Source organism: Musa acuminata, chromosome BXJ2-7 (genome assembly GCF_036884655.1).
Source record: "Musa acuminata AAA Group cultivar baxijiao chromosome BXJ2-7, Cavendish_Baxijiao_AAA, whole genome shotgun sequence".
Classification (NCBI taxonomy): domain Eukaryota; kingdom Viridiplantae; phylum Streptophyta; class Magnoliopsida; order Zingiberales; family Musaceae; genus Musa; species Musa acuminata.
The window spans coordinates 34,501,514-34,525,954 of record NC_088344.1 but is presented as its reverse complement, the minus strand read 5'-3'; the positions used below and the strand labels follow the sequence as shown (position 1 = coordinate 34,525,954).

At 36.2% G+C, this 24,441-nt stretch overlaps 1 protein-coding gene across 5 annotated transcripts; it reads left to right on the top strand.

Moving 5' to 3' along the window:
* Positions 1 to 1,810: 1,810 nt before the first annotated feature.
* On the top strand, positions 1,811 to 24,173 carry LOC135617762 (ADP-ribosylation factor GTPase-activating protein AGD3-like). Of its 5 annotated transcripts, none has more exons than XM_065118344.1 (19): positions 1,811 to 2,169; positions 5,895 to 5,971; positions 7,793 to 7,893; positions 8,407 to 8,477; positions 12,324 to 12,386; positions 12,653 to 12,697; positions 16,412 to 16,477; positions 16,596 to 16,643; positions 16,750 to 16,845; positions 16,923 to 16,964; positions 18,310 to 18,525; positions 18,658 to 18,789; positions 18,905 to 19,129; positions 19,338 to 19,424; positions 19,507 to 19,848; positions 20,979 to 21,121; positions 21,223 to 21,301; positions 22,955 to 23,451; positions 23,974 to 24,173. In XM_065118344.1, the coding sequence occupies exons 1-19, from the start codon at positions 2,125 to 2,127 to the stop codon at positions 24,089 to 24,091; spliced, it is 2,493 nt and encodes an 830-aa protein (XP_064974416.1). In that variant the 5' UTR covers positions 1,811 to 2,124; the 3' UTR covers positions 24,092 to 24,173. The 5 variants fall into 5 exon arrangements, with proteins under 5 accessions (XP_064974416.1, XP_064974415.1, XP_064974417.1 ...); XM_065118343.1 differs by having other exon boundaries at positions 21,205 to 21,301; XM_065118345.1 differs by lacking the exon at positions 5,895 to 5,971 and having other exon boundaries at positions 21,205 to 21,301.
* The last annotated feature ends 268 nt before the right edge of the window (positions 24,174 to 24,441 follow it).

The window sequence follows — 24,441 nt, the reverse complement described above, 5'->3', positions numbered from 1 at the left end:
TTGTTGTGCATTAAACAACTTACTTAGCATCATTCGAGCAGGAGAAACAGATCAATTTAAATATCTTCCTATAACGTGTCATCCATTTCTCAACATTGATCATCCTAGTCTCATATGATACCAGCTATGGCTGTGGCCAATAATTGTTTCCTGTGGTAAGCTAGTGGTCATTGTGTTACAGAATCTTTACGACTTGGGGTGTTCAAGAATCTCTACCCTCTCTTTATGCCCAATAATTTCACTGCCTTTATTATTACAAAGCATGTCTCCACCCTTTGTCATCCATTTTCAAGTTCTTTTTCCTGCTTTTGTTCCCGTTCTCCAACTTTTGTTCGTTCCACCGGTGCTAATCTCCAGGAAAACAAGCTTTTGTACGAGAGCCCTTTTTACATACGCACGCCAAATAGTTCATCTAGCGACTAAACGGTGCGTCCCGCACTGGCCTGAGGTCCATTTCTATCGCGGCCGACAGGCGGCCATGATTCGCTCTTCGTTGCAATTACCGGCGACGCCAATGATTCCCTCTTGCCGGGCTAAGAGATCGTACGCCCACCATCCTCGAGATTCGGGCTGTCGCCGAGATGTGCGATGGTGGGTGACGATGGAGTCGCGGCGCTATTAGTCGGAGGAAGGGAAGGAGCCCGAGGACTTTAAAGTAAAAAGAAAACGAGGAACGGCCCCTGAAACTGCCTCCGAGGTGCGACGACAGACAGTCGTGAAGGAGATACGGGCTTTGGGGCCCGACGGCTGTTGCTGAGATGCGCGTCGGTGGGTCCTGATGGACTCGCGTCGCAGTAAAAGACGAGACTAGGCATACGCGAGACGGGCGTCCAGCGAGGTGACGTGTAGTATTATGGAGATACGTGGTGTGGGACCCGGGCTGTCGCTGAGACGTTGGATGGAGGGTAACGATGGGGTCGCGAGGTTCGAGCAAGAGAGAGGCCACGATGTGGCCGTATGCGTTCATGGAGATACGTGCCGTGGGCCCCGCGCACTGTCGCCAGACCTTGTCGCGGCGTGGGAGCCACGAGAACGGCATCTCTCCTTTTCTTGCTGCCGCCGCTGCTGCGTGCATGACCGCCGTGCAAACTGTCGGGTCCAGTTTTCCTGGGTGCGTCTTTTCTACTGCAACAGATAGCAACCTCGGGGATACGCTCACCGCCTCCGGTCGTTGACCCATCTCTCTCCCCCTTCTTTGGAGTAGTATCCTTGCGCCTGTGATACCAAATAATATATAATATATCTACGATATCTTATTTATTGAGACACTCAAATCGATCACCCATTATTACAATACTGATAGATCTTATGATACTTCTGATTTATTAGGAAAATTTTTGATGAATAATTGATATTATTTACCATAAATTATTACTATTTTGAATTATTGGTAGCCATCCACATGAACGTAAACCAAAGAATATGTGGTCTAATGTATAACGTGTTGTAGCATTCAAGACATGATGAGCCATATAAAAGAATTAAGATTTATGGGAATAATATCCAACAGTTTTAATATTCAATAAGGAATATGGGAATATATAATTTTATGGAAATAAATATGTAATTCTCAAACTGACAAACGGATATGTAATTAGGTGTCCCACCGAATCGAAGCATTCGTTAGAGTCTCACCGGTGGGTGACCCACCTCCATATCTAATTCCGTAAATAATTAGCGCTCTAAAAATCCCTTCACTAATATTTATTATTTTCAAACACCAAAAGGACTGCTCGCCTTCTCTTTTTATTCTTTTTCAAATTTCTAACAGCTTTTTTCCCTTCCTCTCTTTTCTGTTCTTTTCTTTTTTTTTTCCCTTCGATCGAGTCCCCCTCGCTTCTCTAATCCCCTCCTCGCTCGCCCAACCTCCCGATTTCTTGTGCGTTCTACTGCATTGCAATCCGCGTGGGTGGGGACTCACCGGCGTGGGCGTCTGGGGATGATCGGAGATGCGATTTCTGGATGGACCTCGGAAAATCTTGTGTAACCGCCACGGATGGGTTCTTGACAACGTGGAAGCTCGATCTTGGATGGTTATCCGTGTCTTGAGGGAATCGTGGGGTGAAAGGAGTGGGAGCTTATGAGGGTTTGGGTCTGCGAGGAGGGAAAGATCGCGGCGGCACCATGTATTTCACCAAGCTCGACGATTCTCCGATGTTTCGGAAGCAGGTGCGGTTCATTTTGTGGTGCCGGTCGCTGTAGGGAAATGGTTCCACCTTGTCCCAGAATATCCGTGATTTAGTTGGAATTTTATGCTCGGTAGATGTTATATTTGCAGCTGGTCTCGTTGTCGGAGCGTAAATAAGCGGTTTCGTGGAAATTTTAGGTTAGATTTGCACCATTGCGACTTAGGTCATGTATCGACGTGTTTGCAGTATATTTGGTATGATCTATCGTATATTACCATGTCACTCATGAGGCATTGAAACCGCACGTTGTTCTATGGTGCTGATTCTGGCGAGGAAAACACAACATCCTTCCTGGAAAAGATGCACCTGTTCGTTTCATCTGGGGCAGAATAGTGCTGTTTGTGGTTTCTCGACAGCACTACTTTTCTTTTATATCTTTTTTTTTGCATTCAAATAATATTAAATATATATCTCACAAAGTAAATCAGATTCTGTATCATTAATCTGCATTCTGCAATTCTTAAATTCATGTAGGTTAAAAACTTTCTGGGTTTAATGTGAAGTGTTTTAGTTGTTTACTATGTAGCGAACCTCGTGATCTTGTGTACATCGTGTTCTCTGATGCATCTAGGTAAAGTTTAGGGTTAGCTAATGGCTAACTTAATTCTATTCTTGATCGAGTTTTATAAGTTCAGTTCTATATGCTGTTTTGGAGGTCAAATAGGGTTAAATTTTGGTATCTTGGAAATTTAAATTGTTTCCAAAATAAAGGGGCCTATATGCTTTTAATTAATTTAATAATGACTTAATTTAATAATGCTTTTAATTAATTTAATAAAGGGGCCTATATACTCCTAATCCTATCCTTGATTGGATGCTCTTAGTCCATAAGCAAAAGAGTCTAAAGCGGTCTTCAAACATAGTACCGAGTCTTCTTATTTTATCTCATATGATAACCTGGGTTTATTCAAGTAAGGATATTGTAAGTATCTGCTTATGGAGGTTGTACGATTGTCATAAGAAGATTATACACCAATTTATATAGAAAACTGAGAAGTTCATCCTTGGTTGGAACTTGGAAGCATTCATCTGTTATCTTCTTTCCCTGATTTTCAAAAAATATTTTCTATGGGTGGGATTGTCAGGAAGCTGATCATCATTTTGTTTTGGATAGAATAACTCTTAAACTGATTACTTTGGGCAATTTCCTGCTTGATCTGACCTGAAAGCTTGGCTATGTCATCTTCAGATTTGCAAAGTCATGCATCAATTCCATATAATTACATGCTCAAGATTGTATTTAACCTTCTTGCCTGCATTATTTTGCTGGTGGTGCTACAGAATCAAACATGTTTGTAGAAATATTGTTGTACTTTACAAATAAGAATATTATTCTTAAATGTATCATTCTTTTGTAGTTGGCTTTAAATATGCATTAACATTCATTATTCAATCATTGAACATTAACTGGAAACCATAGACCTCATTAGCTTGTCAAGTTTGAACAAATCCATAGAGTAGATACTGTCAGAGATGTAAATATTTCTTTGGGCATTTCTGCTGTGTTATAAATATCAGAATCCACTTGTGATTTGTCTGTATGGTAGGGAACAAAATACATGGCAATATCTAACGGATGAAGTGGCTGAAACACCTTTCAGACACTTGCATCAGAGGCACAAGCCTTTGGAACAATTTAATTGCCAACCTATGCCAAAATTAATGGATCATTAGCTTGACATATATGGTGACAGTTGAAGAACTGAATATCAAATAATATGTTATTCTAGGGTACCATTACTGCCCCATGGTATATGACCTTGTTTGATTGTGGACTGATAGGTACACCTGGTACATATCCAGACAACCTTTCTTGGTTGCAGGTCTTAGATGTGAGGAGGAAGCTTTTGGTTGTTTTTTCTCAAAACTTAACAAAGCACTTGCTTGTGCTCCACTAAGATTGAAAAGCTATATCAAAACATAGATTCAAGCAACAAGTATGAATCATAAAGCAACGACACATAGATTTAATAAATTTGATGATCAATAGTGAGGTCAATAAGTTACTAATTACCAAATGGAAGGGTATCAAACAGAAAATGATGAAGGTTAGCATGTGCAATTCGGAGTGAGAGTGGAAATAATGCTTTGCAGTCTTCCCTTCAGTTCAAATGGCTCATTTCTGTTTCATTTGTTCGGTCTATGTCTAGAAGGGTCTTTTTTGGTTTATTTCCTTGCTTTGGAAGTTATTAGCACATGCAATAAAAAAATTATTGAAAAGAAAGATGTAAGTCTGGCTGCAGATAAAGGAAGAGAAAAAGAAGATGTTTTCTTGATTGTCCTGACTAGATCAAGCATTGTACTGTGCTTCTAAAAAAACCTAGCCATGTCCATGCAATAGACTCTCATCTGGTCTTTTCCTTGGTGAATAAAGGAGGTCGGTGAAAAACCATGCACATGCCATTTTAAGATGAGTAGGTCAATGTACCTGCCTCATTTTTCTCAGTAAATTTTTTTCATGATCATCTTAATAAGTTGAAGCACTCATTGCTTGGTAATGATGGTTTGCACCCTAAAAAGTAACCAAACTTGGATATCTTAAAACGAAATCAGCAAATCCGAAGTTCAAAAGTTCTGAGATTATAAGCTAGTTAAAACTACAATCTGGACTTTACAATGATGATTATGGTTTTGCAAAATTACTGCACTGGTGCAGGCTTCCTACAATGATTATTAGGACCTACAACACTATTTACATTTTGTGAACACTATTCGATCTCATTTAATCTCAAACAGAGACTTGGTTTATTACTGAACGAGGCTTTTAACTGCATCATTTTTATGGCAAAACCTGTCGGTGGTAATTTGGAAAACAGGTGAAAGAAAAGGAAATGATAAATCATGATTTCATCTTCTGTTATCAATGCCTCTGATTCCCCTGATGGTGTTATTTAGTTTTGGACAACTGGATCCCTTTATATTATTCACAAATTTGAATAGCAATGAAACAACAAGGCACCTTTTGCTGTTTTGCCTTCTGATTTTCTCTGAGTTAGATTGTGCTAGTCCTCAAGTGGAACCTAATACCATCGGAGCTCATGTTTGGCTTTCCAGACCTTTCTTATGCAATTGTATTCTTTACATGCACAGTTCTACTGAAATACCCGAAGCTTCACTGCAGTTTCATCTTTCAATTTTTTATTTGTTCCATCTCTCATATCTATACTATACTGGATGCTGTTCTTGGGAAGAGCAAGGGACACTAGATTAGCTGTCTTACTATCTACTCTTCTCACTTTTTCTGTTTTCTCCTCCTCCATTTTCTTATTCGTTAGTCATTTATCTTGTTCATTTAAGAAAGTATCTGTGGATATCTGGTCACTAATCTTGTTTGCTACGTGTTTCACTGAAATTGCATGTCTCTAAGAATTAAGTCATCCATGATTAAACAACAAGGTGGGGGTGAAGTACCTGGCACAATTCTGCAGCATTATATTTGATTATATTCACTACATAATTATTCAATGTAATCGGAGTAGAAGGGACATATGATTAGCGTGAGATCTGGTTCAATCTTTTGCCTTGTTTTTTAGAAACTAAACTAGCTTATCATGTACAATATGTTGTATACCATTAATGCTTTATTTGTTAGAGGCTGGTAAAAGAACTTTTAGACCATTTGCAAGCATATGCATTGGAAAAACTATTTTTCAATTTGTATTTTTTTTTCTTTCTCATACTTGGCTTTCTCTTCATGATAAACAGATTCAATCACTCGAAGAAAGTGCAGAATCATTGAGGGAGAGATGTCTAAAATTTTATAAAGGATGTCACAAATATACGTATGTCCAAATTTACATTATTTTCACATTTTCTATTGTCCCTGAACTCAGTCCTTGCAAACAATTTAGATTTACATGACAAAATAGGTTTACACATTCTGCAATCATTGTGTTGGCTGCATCTTAGGACTTGTAAAACTTGTTACAAGAGCATATTTTCAATTAGTTTTTATGTAAAAAATTTAGAGACATTTGTCTCTTTTGGATAAGTTTCTATTTTTCACTTTTAGACTATAAGAGTCCATTTTTTGAGTTGTAATGAGCTTAGTGTACTCTTTCTTTCATCTTTTCTCTTGGTCTAAAGTCAGGCTTTTGAAGTTGTTTTGAGCTAAATGCCAAATAGCATTATCCTTGTTTTGATATATTTATCACCTACTTGACATTTGTATTATAAAATTCACTGTGAAATTTGTCCTGGATTTATAGCTTGAATATAAAGGTTGCTTGACACCTGATTGATATATTGTACTAAGTGTTTGGTGATCAGTATATCTGTATCCAGATACTTCAATTCAATCACACTAACATTTTTTTTGTCATCTGTGAAGGATGCAGACTTCTGTCTTTCTACATATACTGGGACATCTACTTGTTTATTTGCTTTTTGACAAAGAGGCATTTTCTCGGAGATTGCCTGATAACAGATCATATCTGAGTATCATTTTGGTACTAGATTTAGAGAAATGTATAGGAGTTATATTTTTCTCACCAAACGTTTTTATGAAATAAATGGAATAAATATAGGCAATAATTCTGTTTTTAGTTTTTAAAGTCCATGAGAAATCTTGGACATATGAAAGGATAATAATGATGGTTAACCTTTGGGTTTAACATTTCTGTGGTGCAGTAGTTAATACAAATTTGACATCATATACGGTGATTGTTGTCAAGGATGTTGTTATCTTTTTTAAGGATTAATTATAGATTATCCCCAGTAATTAGCTACCTTTAGTATCCCAGTTCTTATACTTTCAAAAGTTACATTAAAATCTCTATACTTACAAAAGTGAAACATTTAATTCCGTTGCTTCAACAAAATCCCTTTCTCTCTCTCTTTATTTTTTACTCTGTGAAATTATCTTTTTAACCTTGTATAGGGATCTCAATATTTCACTTTCGTAAATATAGGGATTCTAATATAACTTTTAAAAGTGTAAGGACTGGGATGCTAAAGGCAGCTAATTACAGGGGATAATCTGTAATTAGCCCTTTTTTTAATGATGTATGGCGTAGTACTTATTGGTCCAAACTGTTCGATTGCATTCTCCTTTGGGGATACTTTTAGTAGATGATATGTGATGGAGCTGAACCACCGTCTTAATTTTGAATGAACCAGACTGGCTCACCTACTTCTTTATAAGCCTGAGCTTATTGTTTCAAAGGGGAACTAAGCCACCAGATTCACTTTGTTTTGCATTATGATTTCGAGAATTTTGTTTGGCAAATATTAACATTAACGATTGATGGGGGAGGAAGGAAGAAAAAGGGGTGGTGGGTGGGGGAATTTCGTTTCTTCTGCTTCCATCTTTGTGCAGCTTTCTGTTGAAAACTCCATCCTGAAACAGAGAAAAACCTGGAGGACAATGCCAGTGTGCAAATAAGCTTTTCAATTTTCCTAGCAATTTCAAGAATGTCTTCCTGTCATTGCCTTCATTTTGATCTACATGCAATTTGACCTACATGCATACATACATACATATATATGTTCATATACATCTATATATATACATATACATATGAGCATATATAACCAAACTGAGCCTTTTTCTTGCTTCTATCCTGCCTTCTGTTACTTTATGAGGTTCTGCTACTGAATTGCAGAGAAGGACTTGGGGAAGGATATGATAGAGATGTTGCATTTGCAAGCTCTCTTGAAATGTTTGGAGGAGGGCATAGTGACCCCATTAGTGTTGCTTTTGGAGGTTCGTCCATGTTATTATTTACCTTTCAGTATGTTTTTTTAGCAGCTGATTGTTCATTTGGTTGGTGGATATTCTGTTTTGCACATGGTTCTAACACAGTAAAAGAAAGAACAGAAGTTTTCTACCACTCTTTGTACAAGCCAGATTCTTTTGAGCTGGCAGCCACCATCCTTTAATGCATCTTTCCATGTGATGTTAACTAAGCAATAAGCATATGTTAAAGTAATTAATTCCTATTTGCTGTCTCATCTTCTTTGGGAGTAGTATCATTTCTTCCACCTAATTTTTGGCTATGATTAGGTGCTGTTACGATTTTGACAAAGCTATGGCTTTGAAAATATAACTAAGAAATTGAAAATGAAGTTACTCTGGTTTTGATTCTCGTGATGATGAAATTACTTCCAGTACTTTTTTATTTCTGGCTTTTTGCTGTAATTTTGTTGTTTGTCCATATGAAAATACAGATCAAAATAAACTGTATATCCTTTATTTTTTATGACTTGTCATTTGCAGGTCCTGTTATGACGAAGTTTACCATCGCTTTGAGAGAAATAGGAACCTACACAGAAGTTCTACGTTCTCAGGTAAGAAGCATAAACTTGCTTGCTGACCAATATGCACAATGTCTATTGACTTTGCTATTGATCGTTTGTTCATCTATGCTTTTTATTTAAACTAAAGAGTTGTACATGTATGACGAGATGGAACTGCACTTCCATGTTTATATGTCTACGTGCATGCATAACTTAAATTGACTTTCTTTTCCAGAACTTCCTTAAGCAAGTGCATACTGTAGAAGCATAGTAGTATGTTTATGCTAAATGATTTCCTGTTCTAGAACTTCATCAAGCAAATGAATATTTTAGGAACTTAAAGTATGTTGTTTCTGTTTTGCTGGCAAATTATTATGAGAATAAAGTAAACAGACCATATCCTTAGGTTCAGTTGTGTACCGTACAGGAAATGAATTTAAAATGATTTCCATTAAATGTTTAAGATGACCTAGATATTAGAGAAAGCAAGGTTAATTACATTTTCCAGAGTCCAAGACAAGTGTCTATGTGATATGGTTGAAGGTCATTATAATGCAGCACTGTAGTTTCTGCTACCCCATTACTTGCTTGCCAGTAGATAACACAACAACAACAACATCATATTGTCTCAACTATTTGGAGTCGACTATATGAATCTTTTGCCGCAATTGAGCTTTATATAAGGTTATATTCATAGTCAGATTTAGTGTATTTAAATCCCTATTTATAGTTTTATAGTTTCTAGGAAAGTCTCTTTAGCTCCCCTTTACCTCTAATTGAACAACTAATAAGAATTGTTTCACATCTTATGACTATAGCTTCTGTAGGTCTTCTTAGTACATCTCATCGCTATATCTAATTTTTGCGATGAAAACATTTTTTTTTCTATCTTTTCTGGTAACGCTATACATAAACCCTTTTTGTATATGTTGTTTCTTAATTGTCCAAAACTCAGATACATAAAACATGTAAATCTAAGAACAATTATATATAATATTTCTTTTAATATAAGAGGTACTTGATGATCACATAAAACTCCTAGTGCCCCACTTTATCTTAACATTTAGTTTTTACTCTGAATAATATTTTCATCGATCTCACATCTTGTTGAATACTAGTCCACTACCTAAAACTTTTATTTTATGAATTTCTTGTCCATCCAACTTAACTATTTCCTTATATCTACTCCTACTACTAAAATTACATCTCACGTATTCTATTTTATTTTTACCTAACTCGAAACTTTTAGTTTCGAAGGTCTATCTCCATAACTATGGTTTGGAATTAATGTTATTTAAACTCTCATCCACTAAAATAATATCATCAATAAATAAAATACACCAAGGAGGTCTATTTATAGTTCATCCATCACTAAGTGAAAAAGGTAAGGATTTAAGGTTCTAGAAAACTCATTAGACACACTCGTCCTTGTAGTTCAAACACTAGTGACTACACTACCATATATCTCCTTTATAACATCAATATAATTAATATACACATCCTTCTTTTTAAAACCTACCCAAATAAATCTCTAGTAACTCTGTTATAAGTGTTCTGTAAATCAATAAAAATCATATATAATTTTTTTATTCTCTCTATATTTTTTCCATTAACTGTGTTAACAAATAAATGGCTTTAAGATCTTTCAGGCATAAAATCGGATTGATATTTTAAGATATGTATTTCACATCTTACTATATATAATTAACATCTTATTATAAGTAGCCACAAGGTGCTCATGTGCTCACCTAGGCGTCTGAGCAAGGTGAGGCGATGCGAGCCCCAAGCCATCTAAATTCTTTACGTGAGCGATTTCGATTTTGTGCTGATTAGACATGCCCGAGGTGAGGCCCAAGCGCCTCCAAATTCAATTGGTCACCTGTTAGGCGTGTGCTCGAGCCTGAGGTCTAGGCAGCCTAAGTGGTCGCCTGGTCCAAATGGACCTAGGTTAGGCTTGAGTTGAATCCAAGTTGATTTGGATCAACCAAATCACGTGACTTAATCCCCTCCCCTCGCGCAAGAGAGAAACCATGTCACTCGATGACCATACGTGGGAGAGAAACCCTTTGCTTCGAGGCTTTCAGGCGATACTTTCGCAGCAAACAACAGTCTTCTCAGTGACTCTTTTTTCATCGGACCAAACTCTTCCCATCAACGTTTTTGTCGTTGGACTCAAGTCTGCCCACTAATGCTTTCATCATCGGACTCGAGCCCCCCGACAACCACCAATGCTGCTGATGGCGCAGTCCCCTCCCCTCCTCTCTCTCTCTCTCTCTCTCTCTCTCTTCTCCCCGTTCCCTCCCCCTTCTCTTTCTTGGTGGTGCAGGCGTCTCAAACCCACCGGCACACCCCCCCCCCCCCCCCCCCCCGCGCACCTCTCCCCACTCTCTCTCAGCTCTGTCTCTGTCTCTCTCTCTCTAGAAGTTCATCATGCTGGATGTCAAGCTTAGCGTGAAACTCACTGACTTGCTTGTTCCATGATTTGTTTATTTTTTGCAAAAAGGAAAGTCATATTTTAATATTCTGTTTAGTTTATGGTTATTTTTAGTGTTGCATTTATTATATTTTCTTTTAGATCAGATGAGATTCTTCGTACATGTGGCATATTTTTGAGATTTATAAATCATAGGAATAAGCCAGATTATTTTTGCTGATATTGCATATAGTGAACTGAAAACTGAGATTCTTTCACAGAAATCATTTCTTTTTTGTCGAAAAAAACTTGTTTTTCTTTACTCTCAAATGTTTGTTTGTTTTCTATTGGCTAGCTGGAAAAACATATCTTAAATAGTCAAATTTGGTGTAAGGTGGAGTAGCATGGCAACCTTGCCTTCCCTCTCTTACACGTTTGTTTTGTTGAGACTTTTTGCTGGTAAAACATGTACTAAATAGTCAAATATGGTATTTTTAAAGTTATTCATAAGTATGGATAATGTATGTGGTTCTGTGGCAAAATTATGGATCTGTTTGCTTCGGGCATTCTTTTATGGTAATCAAGTGAAACTTCTATTTTGGCTCATGATTAAGTAGGATTTTACTAAAAGCAATCTCAGTTAAAAGGTATTAGCAGTGATATAAAGAATATTATCCATAAACAAATCCAGACAACTTAGACAAACTGCTCAGTGATATACCATAGTAAATTAACTGCAGTTCTGGTATCTCACCTGATATGTCCCACTCAATCTATATGTGCTAAATTGATGCTGGCAATGTGCACTTTGTTGTATCTGGTATCTTAGTCTTTTCTTTGCAACGAGGCAATAGCCAACCAGCTTCTAGCTCCAACTCCATTGTTTGCCTTATTGCTTTACATTATTGTAATGAAGATTGTCATTATCTGCTAGTTGTTATACAAGTGAAAAATAAATGCTGATTTTTTTAGTGCTATTTGTTTCTGATTTAGGGTGTTTTGTCTGACTTGGTTTGATATGCTTAATTATATTTTTAGTGCTAGTGAAAATTAAGGATTCCCATAACCTGCTAGTCGTTTGACCTGAAATCTTATTACCTGATTGCTTTTATCCTTAATTATATTTTTTTGATAATTTTTATATTGGTGAGCCATGAGTGGCGTTTTGGATTCTTAGTGCCTTTTAGAGCCATGACTACCTGGCTGGGATTATATGGTCAAAATTGCCTGAAAGGCTGATTTAGATACATTTATGAACTACCTGTAGAAGTTCTGTTCGTAATACTGCATCAGGCCTACTTAAGTTGCTTCATGCTGCCTTTGCATTCACATGTTGATCATTTAATAGATGCAAACTGAACTTGGCAATTTGTCTTAATTCTTAACCAAGTCAAACCTTGTATTTGCTGCATATAATGTATTTTCCTTTTCATATAAAGCAATTTTCGTTTGGTGCTGACTTTTCTTCTCCTCCTTTGATCCAGGTTGAGCACATGTTAAATGACAAACTACTACAATTTGTAGACATAGATTTGCATGATGTTAAGGTGCAGCCATTTCCTGCTACGTTCCTTTAACCTCACATATTTTGTTCTAAGCACTTGTAACCAAGGTTTATAGAATCACGTCCTGGATTCTGGCATGTTCTCTATTGTTTGACAAGACAAGCAACGTGTGAACTTTTACATGTACCTTACCTTGTGGCACAATGATAATCTAGGCACCTCTATATGTATAACTCACTGATGCTGGACAACTACCTGCCTTTGCTTTCTGTTTCTATTGAACTGTAGTTTGTATCACCTTGTTACAGGACGCACGTAAGAGGTTTGACAAGGCTAGCCTTTTATATGACCAGGTGTGTGTTCTATATGTCATTTGCTATATATGCTTAGGTCTTGCTAGTTTGTGCAGTCTCATCGACTAAGTTTGATATGAAGAGCTCTCACATCTGCACATCTAATTGATAATATTCCAGAACTAATATGTTGTGATATGTTTGATTAACCCTCTGATTTTTGGTATCTTTTGTTTGGGCTGGAACTTTTTCTTTAATAACTGAAGAAGAATTTATCAATAAGAGAAGTGGAAGTGTAAATAGATGACAAGTATAAATAGATGAAAGGTCATCATCCAAAAGGAGAATACAAATTAAAAGAGTAGTTTAAATTAATACATAGGTATTTGTTTATCTCATTCAAGGTCATTAAAATAAATCTTTTTGCACCATGGTTAAAGGGATTCGGCTTTACCTAGATTGGAAAGGAACATGGTTGCATCCACTTGGATGATGTCTTGGCTATGGCAATTCTTTTGCTATTGATTCTCTATAAACATCATTGAAAATCAGATAACAATCCAAGGTACAAAAAGGAAGAAGAGCAAGCTTTTTACATGCATAACCTCCTTTCTATACCTCAGTTGAAATCAGATAAGACTCTAATGTAGAAAAAGGGAGAAAAGCAAGCTTTTCACATGGAACCTCTTTTTCTTAAATTTGGTATTATATGCATGGGGTGTCCCCTTTTGTTTTTTCTATGCATACTAAGTCATGATCTTTGGGTGAGCCATTTATCTTATCTTCTATGTTTTGATATGTAATGATTTGGGTATATTATTTATTGGCAGTAGATTCATGATATTCACTAGTATTTTATTTTGGAAGAACTTGTGTGTCTTATTATATTCATTGGCAATAGATTCATATTTTTAGTCACTATTATTTTATTTTGGAAGAACTTGTGTATATTATTTTTCATTGTTTTGTTGGTTTTGTGGTAACCTTGTGATTAGGTTTCATGAGTTCCTTAATCTTCTTAGTTTCTTAATTTTATTTTATATATATATATATATATATATATATATATATATATATATATATATATATTACTTTGTCATAATTTTGCTTTAATTCATTTTTATGATCAATTCATTCTCCGAACTAGTTGACCATATTCGAACCTGATCCTGATCCTCTGGATCTTGCTTTTAGTGTTCCTGAAATTTGTCACCACAGAGGCAACAGAGAAATGTCAATTCTCTAATAAATAATGATTGCTTATCCAATTTTCCTGATCAAAGAAATCAAACAACTGAAACGTAGCGTGACTTAGTATATTTCTGTCTTCATACATAAAACCCCAAAAGTGAATAAGAACGATCTCTTTATATTTTAGGAGTTTGGCTAGTCTAACTCCTTGCCAGATATATTGACAAGCTCATTCCAAAGGCTCTGATAAGCTACACAATGCAAAAATGGCAACTCTAAAATTCACATGGTTCATTATAGCTTTCATGGTATCATGCGCACTCATTTGCTGACAAGGCTTTATTGAATCACTGTACTTGCATTAGATTGTTGGTGTTAATCTTATTAATGACCAATCATCAGGTAAAGGTGCCTCAGCTTTCCCAATTTGTTGAGCCAAAGGAAAAAGGCTTTGGATTTGGATTAGTAACAAGGAAAGCAAATTTACAAGAAAAAGGACTGATTAATGATCTGTATCTTCCATCAGGATTACAAATGAACCAAATTTGTTAGGCGACAAGGTAAGATGTGCCTTTTGTCATTTAAATTTTTTGACAAAGTTCTTAAGCTACTAGGTTAGATTGGCCGTCTCTCATTAGATTTTTGACAAAGTATAAGATTCAAGCAAGGTTTAAAATCTCGATCTGTGCGACTAGTTGGCTGCCAAACCATCACTTTACTAGTATGCATTGTTGTACCAACACTCGGTATGGACCAGTACCATCCATACCTAAGAAAAGGAGTGAGAGAGAGTGGGGGGTGTGGTAGGAGAAGATGGCAACACGTACTGAAGGAGGAGGTGACTTGGTGGACAGCTTTCAGCAACTGCTTTCACCCACTAGTATTTAGAGAAGTTAAAAGCTTTGTTCCATGAAACCAAACAGGTATCTAAAGTATAGTAACTTGTGTACAATTAATGAGCAAAAGAAAACAGATAATAGGATAAAAAGACAAAATGGTTTTATTTCTCTGCCTAAATCCTCCTAAAAGAACAATTGCAGTTGCAGATAGCCACTTTTAGTGAATTCAAGGAAAAAATCTGGTGCTTAATGTGATTACTTGAAGGATAACATAACTTCAAAGATTAAAGGGTTAATCTAAATCATAAATCTGGCTAAAGATGTAAAATCAGAAGTTATCTAACTTCCCAGGGTTGCTTTTTTTTGCAGTTTTCCTTTTTGTATGAGAAATCTTTTCAATGATTTAATAATATATAACCATTGTGTTTATAGTGATGGTAGGTCTTGAACTGTGAGCATTGAATCTTGTCATTGGCTCGGTTAAAAAAATTCTTGTCATTGTTTTGACTATCGTAAGACCTATGTAGCTTTCCTTAAAATGATATCCTTTACTTTTAATCTGAATGTGTTCTCTATGTTGATTGACTTTTGGTATAGAACCTTAGGTGCCTCGTTTATCATTTAGTCAGTGCAAACTAAAACTAGTGTGCCATACATGTTTATAGCACTAGCTATGCTATTCTCCTAGACATGGAAAGGTGCTTCTGCCATACAGCACTATCTGGTTGTTGCCGTCTGAGTATGAAACTTACAAGTTGGACCCTGTGGTAAAGGTGAATTCTATGGTCCGGACAATATTGTTATTATGCGATTGTTTTTCGTCCTACCTAATCTTTTTTTACTTGTGCTCTTTGACCATGTCTCTTCAGATGATTCTTCACATTGTGGGAATTATACCTAGATGTAATGACTGGACATCTAAGCAGGTTCTAGTAATAAAAATGCCTTCAGCCAAAGTCAATTAAGGTTGTGAAGGAAAAACTTCTTGGATTATGTATGCATATCTTCATTCTACTATCAAGTGCGTCCCTAGGTCTCCTAAATAAATATTGAGGCCTTGGCATGGTTTCTTGTTCATAGATGTTAAAAGTTTTATTCTTCCACATAGTACAAGTTCTAAAATTAAAGTAAATGCATTAAGGCCAAGGTTTTAATTACTGATACTGTTTCTCGTACTGGAATCTTAGTGTAGTTGGTGTTTCATGCTATTTGAAACCTTGAATTGACATTAAAATGTTGAAGGAAAGATTTCTGTGTCAAAGCTAGCAAGTGAATCCCTAGGCCTTGGGTATTTTACTGGAAAAATTCCTCAAGATAACTCCCCTGTCGTAGAGGTAAAAAATGTCTCCCTTTCTTTCAATCAGCTTGAGTGCGAAATATCTGCAACTTATGTAATTTATGATACCTGTCATCGTATCTAATATGATGGGTGATGAGATATATTTAACGGTTATTCTACTTAATGATATCATTTAGCTTCGAATTTATGTAATCATAAGTTAAGATTGTCATTAATTATTGCTTAGTATCTAAAAACTATTCCTCCATAATATGGTCTGTGGCTGCCTGTATATACGTATATTCTTATATATATGTACAGACCCACACACATACATATGTATATCTATACATGTATATATATAGGCAAGCATGGTTGGTAAAATTGATTGATTTATTGATTGTTAATTATTCTTGGTATCCCATTCTTATCCTGGAAATTGATTCGCATTTTTTTTTGCCACAGGCACGTGAGAAGTATCTCGCGCTAAAGAAAGGCACAAAAGCAGACATAGCAACGACCTTAGAGGATGTAAACTCTATCACCTTTTTGTACTAAAAGTGATTTTCTATTACAACATGGTGATTCATTTTGTGCATTGTTTCCTTCTGAGTGACCATCAGGTAGTGCCTTTAATTGTGTGTTGCAGGAACTCCACATTGCGAGATCTTCATTCGAGCAAGCCCGTTTTGATCTTGTAAAAACTTGTCGATACACTTTTTTATCCTCATAATTAGAAATTTTTTTTGCATATTCATTCTGTAGATGCATAATATCCTATCATGGATCCTTTTCATTGCCAGGTTACTGCTCTTTCTAACATTGAAGCAAAAAAGAGATATGAACTTTTGGAGGCTGTTACTGGAATTATGGAAGCTCATCTTCGTTACTTTAAACAAGTAATACATCTGTTGTCTTTTTATTTGATTTTTCATCATGTCTATAAATAATGTGGCTCTTTTGGTGGTTTTTTCAGGGATATGAGCTACTACATCAGATGGAGCCATATATCCATCAGGTTGTTCTATAGGACATATCTCTGATCGTGATTCACTTTCTATTTTTGCTCCTCATAGAATTTGGTAGTAGTCAATTTTTTGAAACGATGCCACATACTATACCACAACCTTCATTATAAACCATATCTATTTGATATACATTTCATCAACATTTACAATATAATTTCATGAGAAAATGCTGCTTCATTTACACTTTTAGTAAGCATATTGATGACATTCTAGTCTATTAAATTTGTAAAAACGCATGCCACCATATACATGTAAAGAAAACAACTTTTCTGTAAGGTTTCATGCTAAATCTTTGAAAGAAAAAATAAGATATATTAAGTTTAGCATGTCAGTTCCTCAATCTTTTAGGCCTTTCCAAAGGCTAGGAGAATTGATTATTGCTTTATAATTGCATGAGTTTAAACTGCAACAATTTAGTTAGGATTTATCTGCATGCCAACTATTCTTCTATATTCAAGGAAGGTCTCTATCTTATATTAGATCTGTTCACGGTGAGGATTTCAGAATCAATAGATGGTGGATCTCAGGTGTACGAAAGTGTTAATTTTTGTTCATATCTTTCACGACATGTTTCTTGAGTCCAAGGTTCGCCGTACCATGGTATACCGCTCAGTGTAAGCGGTATGTACCGGTCTGATAGGGGAGCGGTATGTACCAGTCTGAAAGGGGACCGGAATGGGTCGTCTATCGGTATGCCCCTATGTACCATGTGTCGGTACGCTTGGTATGGCTCGGTACAGCTTGGTACGTATCGTACTGACAACTGTTCGATACATCGGTATGGATCAATAAGGCGAACTATGCTTGAGTCCTTATTTGTTAGAAAATTATTGAACCTTAGTGATGTCAATGCCATGCATATCAACAATTTTGTTCTTTATCTGTAATGATTTTCTGTGTCCTTTATTAATGTCTTCAATTTACAGAAAAAATAAAGATGTCTGCTTAAACTTCAAGGTAAATGTCTTTTTCTGCGTTTCACCCTTAGTTTTACCATGTAGAATCTCGCATATAGTCCCCACCAGTAAGTTTAATACTAACTTCAGGCATGAAAAGTCTTAAGAGTAGCATGGCAAGGTTCTGCGGCTCATCTCATTCTCTAAGAAAGAACTGGTTCTCATTGTTCTCAAGTATGCTTAAAAAGATTCCTGCTTGTACTTCTTGTTGAACATTTATGGACTTTATCTGTATCTTTTAGACATTGCTTTCTGGTCTATTGCATGGTACACCTGTAAGTTTGACTTAAGCTATACTTTTTTAGGCATTGAGTCTGAAACCTGAGATCATGTATCTGTTGGTTGATGGCAATCTGATGTATGTTATGTTTTTCTGAAGGTTCTGGCTTATGCACAACAATCAAGGGATAGATCTAAGTATGAACAAGCCGCACTTATAGAAAGGATGCAAGAGTTCAAAAGACAGATTGACCGAGAAAGTAGATTGTCTGCAAATGGGTCACATGATTCTCCTAATGGAGATGGTATACAAGCTATTGGAAGGAGCTCACATAAAATGATAGAGGCAGTGATGCAATCAGCTGCAAAAGGAAAGGTAACATGCTCAATCAAATTCCACTTTGCATAGCTCTATATATTAGGTTGGACAAAAAATCTTTAGTTAGGTATTTTAGAGCTAGTTTCAAACTCATGGATTTATAAGTTCATGCCTCTTTTCGATTATCAGGTTCAGACCATCAGACATGGTTATCTTTCGAAGCGCTCATCAAACTTAAGAGGTGATTGGAAGAGAAGGTTCTTTGTTCTTGATAGTCGAGGCATGTTATACTATTATCGTAAGCAATGGATCAGATCATCTGTAAGTCTACCGCAGTTGTATATAACTAAAAACATTGGATAAATTAGTGTCGCTGTGTAATTGGCTTAGTGTGCTCCCGTATGATCTTACCCTTTGAATGTTCTTCATGCTTTAGGGAGGACACCATTCTAATCCGCGAGGTCATAATTCTTCTGAACATGGTTCTGGATTATTGAGTCGATGGTTTTCTTCTCACTATCATGGTGGTGTACATGATGAGAAATCTGTTGCACGTCACACTGTAAACTTACTCACATCGACAATAAAAGTTGATGCAGACCAGTCAGACCTGCGTTTCTGCTTCAGGATTATTTCACCAACAAAGAATTACACTTTGCAGGTAGAATGTGAGGCCTTCAGGAAGAGACAAGCTTGTAATTCAATTAATGTGTCTAGTGGGGTGGAATATGTTGTGTACTTGCTTCAAATGAGCCCTTTTGTCTATTGTTTTGAACTTGATGTTTACATTGCCTTCATCATCATTATATGTTAAAGCTATCTTCTCTCATGGACTAATCAATAGGTTTTTTTATTTTTATTGTTTGCAGGCCGAGAACGCCATGGATCAAATGGATTGGATTGAAAAAATAACTGGTGTTATTGCTTCTCTGCTGAACTCTCAGTCACCTGAACAGGTTGGTGAGGAAGCATCTATGTGCTAGCATGTCCAGATAGTCAATGAATCAATTTAAAAAGTTGTTCTTGAATTAATTTCAGCACCTCCTTACAAGCCCCATGGGTGGTGGCCACCATCGAGCAGCCAGTGAAAGCAGCTCATTAGGTAGCTCATCCGATCTTGATCAGTTAGCAAATGAAGATGCCTCATTGGAAAAGAGCAGTGTTAGTGGGCATTTTGATCGATGTATTAGAAGCTCACAACATTATAGATTTAACTCAAAGCATGAGAAACCAATTGATGTGCTACGAAAAGTATGTGGCAATGATGAATGTGCTGACTGTGGTGCTCCTGAACCTGATTGGGCATCCCTGAACCTTGGAATTCTTCTTTGCATTGAGTGCTCTGGGGTTCACCGTAATCTTGGTGTGCATATATCAAAGGTAAGCCTTGGGTTGATACCACACCAACGTATATGGTGATTCTGTCTAATGTTTCAGGAATGTGTATTTAGGAAAGATGAATTTGTTGGTAACCGCTTTCTTGTCTATATGTTTTAGTTCTTTTGTTGAAACACAAACTCTTCTTACTTGATGAGCTGTTTCTTCATCTTTCTTGGTGTAATTTCAAGTACCTTTTCCCTAGTACAAAGGAGTTTAGCGGTTAATCACAAGGAACTTGTGTTAAATGTCAATCTTTTTGCATTTAGTGACTTTCAGATGGTAAATGCCCTAATAACAGAGGTTGTCATTTCCATGTTGTTGTAGACCTTTTCATATTTAGGTGAAATTAGAAGTTACTAGAAAAATCATAGAGTAATGATGGAGAGTTAAGACTACTTTTGTTCATAGGCAACTAAGCACTTGTTTTGTGTTGCAGACTGTATCTGCAGATGACTAACCAATAATATGTAGCAAGCTGTAACACGTAATCAGAATCACAGGCAACTAAACACACCATTACGTGTATGACTTAAAAGTGCTTACCCAACAGGCAAGCTAGGGCATTCGTTCTGAAACTCTCGTCATAGGCTTCTTTTCTAGGCTAAATAATAGAGTTTTAGTAAGAACTTGTCAACAACCCAATTAGACCAAACAAGCTGTGCTCCATATCACCTCGAAGAAGTATTCAAATTTTAACTACTTGTGAATGCTTGCAAACCATTATATAGAGACATATATGAGGGTTCAGCCCTTGATGCCTCATAATGACGCTCCAACCAACCCAAACCTTAGTGACTGTTCTGAAGTTACACTCAGAACTCGGCTGACTAGTTCTTGATGCCTCATAATGCCTCATGTATGATTTGCTTTTATATTGCATTGGTCCTAGGGATATGGAACTTTCTTTTCCCTGAAGGAAGCAAATTCTGCATCAATGATTTCCGTGGTTTCTGAAATTCCATTTGTGCCACACTTTGAGTGCCTGCAATTAATTCTAATATTCTTTTTAATAGAAAAAATAGTCATGCTGAAGGATTTTGAACTGATTGCCGATTAATAATTATGCTGTATCTGGTCAGCTTTCTTTTTGGTTCTTAAATAGCTTTAAATGTTTATGTCCATGTTTACAGGTAAGATCTCTAACGCTTGATGTTAGAGTCTGGGACCCTTCTGTTATTAGTCTGTTTCGATCGTTGGGTAACACATTTGCCAACTCCATCTGGGAGGAATCATTTCTGATGACAAGTAATGGAAAATCTGGGGATGTCTCTAGGTAACAATATTCGTAACCTGGAAAACCTGGCGGAAATTTTCTTGCAATTAACAAAATTTCTCATATATATGCTTGTTATGCAGTTTGTGTACACTTGACAGGAATCAAGAGCATTGTTATATCAGCAAGCCTAAACATTCAGATCCAATTGCAGTGAAGGAGAAGTTCATTCAAGCAAAGGTATCATACAAATTACTTGTCAATCTCAATTCACTCAATCAAGATCCCGCTTTGTATTTATTGAATACATTCAATACATATCATTGGAAGCAGCTTTGGGCTTTACCATTTATTTCACATTATGAAAAATTTTATGTAAACTGATTCTTAGTCTACTGTAGAAGAAAGCTGACTGGTGGAATTAGGGAGAACACCAAGTTTTTTGGGATATGCTGACAAAACATTGTACAAAGTGCAAATGCTACTTGTCAGCCACTTTTTAGCATATGATAGATATCCATTATGATGATGGGACTACTTTCTATATCTTGGGCATAATCACCTACTCTTCCCCAAAGTGATTACATATCTTAAAATTCTGTATATTGACATAAAATAGAAAATAAGTTGGAAGTTTTCTGCTAATTCTTTTGATAACTACAATCTTCACTAAAGTGGTTCATGTTTCATTAATTATAATGGACTGGAAAATTCCCTTGTAATTTTACCTGGAAGCAGTTGTCGTGATTAGATATGACATGAATAAAAGCTAACTGTATTGACTTTTGGTTTCAGTAAAGATTTGATATACACTATTATTTTTTGTTCTAATGGTGAAAAATAAATGCCATCCACCACACGGTTTATATGAGCAAAACATGCAAGTAAATACTTATTTCTTAGCAGTATAATTAGTAGATATTGTCTTGCAAGAGCTAAGTTCTTTTTTTTGTGTGTGTGTTGATGCATTTCCTTGGTATGTATTATATCTTTTGAGTTCTATTTGCTAGACTGTTTAGCTTAGGATTGCAGGGATAGTGGTCTAAAAGTATGTTCTACTGAAAAATAAATGCAAGTGTGGGATCAGAAGAGTATAACAACCTTGTTCAAATATATGTCTAGGAGTTATTTTTCCATAAAACCTGGCACCATTAGGACATAACAATCTTTTGAGTTCTATTTTATCCATTGAAAAGGAGGAAAAAAATAAAAGTGGGGGGATGTTTCAGCTTCTCAGTTTATGTGCTAAGTATTTTTATAATGCAGTTTTAATATTTTTCTAGACAGGCAAAGATGAAAGTTTACTTTATTGCTTTCAATGCATGACAAAATGGACTCTGGTATTCCCAGGTACTTCGAGGCCAACTGCAAGATAAAATTTTATATTCTTGGTGATAGTTACTGGAAAAGTGCATTTTTCCATTAAATGCTGAAAATTGTTTTCTACAGGAACTGCTTTTGATTAAATTGTCAGGGAAGTGATGTTTTTCAAGGACGCCTGTGCAATTCAATACGTGCTATTTAGAGGCTACTGAATCTTAGAAAACATGTTCTTGTATACATGTCTGGTGCCATATTACTTTCTGCACTTTGTTTGCCCAAACATACAGCATCTTAGGTCTACCCTCATCTGATATTTGACTCAGATTTATCTTCCTTTTCCCCTCTAGTGTAGCTTTATCGTAGACAGTTCTCACAAGGATTGTTCAATGCATGAATATCATGTGCATATGATAGGTTTTGATAAATTTTCTGACTTTATTATTTTTGTTTGATTTCAAATTTCTAGTTCCTGTTTAACTTGAAAATTGTATACACAACTAAAATTATTGTGAGGTGATTCGAGAAAAGTTCCTTGGAATACTGTAACATGTTTTTTTTTTTTCTTACCAGTATGCAGAAAAGCTTTTTGTCCATAAAACCGCAGATCAGCTTTCAAAAGCACAACAAATGTGGGACAGTGTCTGTGCCAATGACACGAAAGCAGTCTACCACCATATTGTGGCTTTGGATGCTGATGTCAATATCACTTATAGACAGGCATCGATAAATTCTTCTTTAACTCTTGAAAACACTATTCTTCTGGCAGATCAGACAAGTGTGGCGCATGATCATAGATCTAGCTGTTTATTAGGTAAGTCCTTGCAAATGTCTTCAACGATGAGTTGTATTAGCTCTTCGAGCACCAGCGACATCAGGAATGAAGTGGATGAATGCTTGGAAGGCTTCACTCTTCTTCATCTTGCCTGCCTAACTTCAGATATAGGCATGGTAGAGCTACTCTTACAGTATGGTGCAAATGTAAATTCCACTGATTTCAAAGGAAGGACACCACTTCACCACTGTATTCTAAGAGGCAGACAGTTATTCGCCAAACTACTGCTGACAAGGTGAGACTTCATTTCATAACATAGCATCTGTTTTAAAATACTATGAGCCGATTGCAGTTTTTTCAGGAAATAGTTAGGTTTCACTTTAAAGACTACAATAGAAAAGGTCGCAGTATCTTAACATTAACAACCCTCTGATTAGAAAAGGTTGCTTGTTCACCTTGTGCATCATATTTACCCACATAGACCATAAATTTCAGGATCATTATACACCACTTGGATCTGCGATTAATGATCGAAGAGTTTTTGAGTTGGTGATACTTACACATCCTGTTTCTGTATTGGATCATTTTTACATTTTATTATTGTTCATCTTGCCCATCTTATATATCCTTCATAGACCATAAATTCCAGGATCATTATAGTCCACATGGAGCTGCCATTTATGTTTTTGAGTTGTTGTAACAAGTGTTCATTTCATGGATTGTCCCCTTGCCACAATATTATATATATACCCCTGTCTGCTATGGATGTATGTTATTTATCTCTGTTTAAGCACTGCGACATGTTGAAATTTTGCAGGGGTGCCAACCCACGTGCTATCGATGAGGATGGTAGAACAGCGTTGCAGTATGCGTTGGAGGGTGGCAACGTGGATGATGAAGAGATAATTATTCTCTTGGCGGACCCTAATAGATAGATCACAGTGAGCATTTGAGGACTATCATTATTGATACAAAGATTGATATTAATTAGATAAAAGAGTTTGTTGATTTTGTTCCTCTTGCCCTCTTTACTTGTCCATTGCTCCAATTTTATTAGGCATCATTTCGATTATGGAAGTTGTATATAGTAGCTCTATTCCATGAAATATTCTTTTTTTTTTTATAAGCTACTTTGTAGTTTGGAGATGCTGCATGATATATATTTCATGAAATATATCCTCATATATTTAATGGAAGTTCTCGGTGGTCTCCTTTCACTGCTTTATGCATCAATTCCAAATCAATTAAAAATATGGAGAAAAAAAAAGATAATTGACAAAACCCT

What these genes read in the sequence shown, in the direction of transcription:
- LOC135617762 (XM_065118343.1), top strand. Translation starts at nt 2,125, where the DNA reads ATGTATTTCACCAAGCTCGACGATTCTCCGATGTTTCGGAAGCAG. An exon ending in CATTAGTGTTGCTTTTGGAG is followed by an intron (nt 7,894 to 8,406) that starts GTTCGTCCATGT and finishes TGTCATTTGCAG; the next exon opens with GTCCTGTTATGACGAAGTTT. An exon ending in AATCAGCTGCAAAAGGAAAG is followed by an intron (nt 18,526 to 18,657) that starts GTAACATGCTCA and finishes TTCGATTATCAG; the next exon opens with GTTCAGACCATCAGACATGG.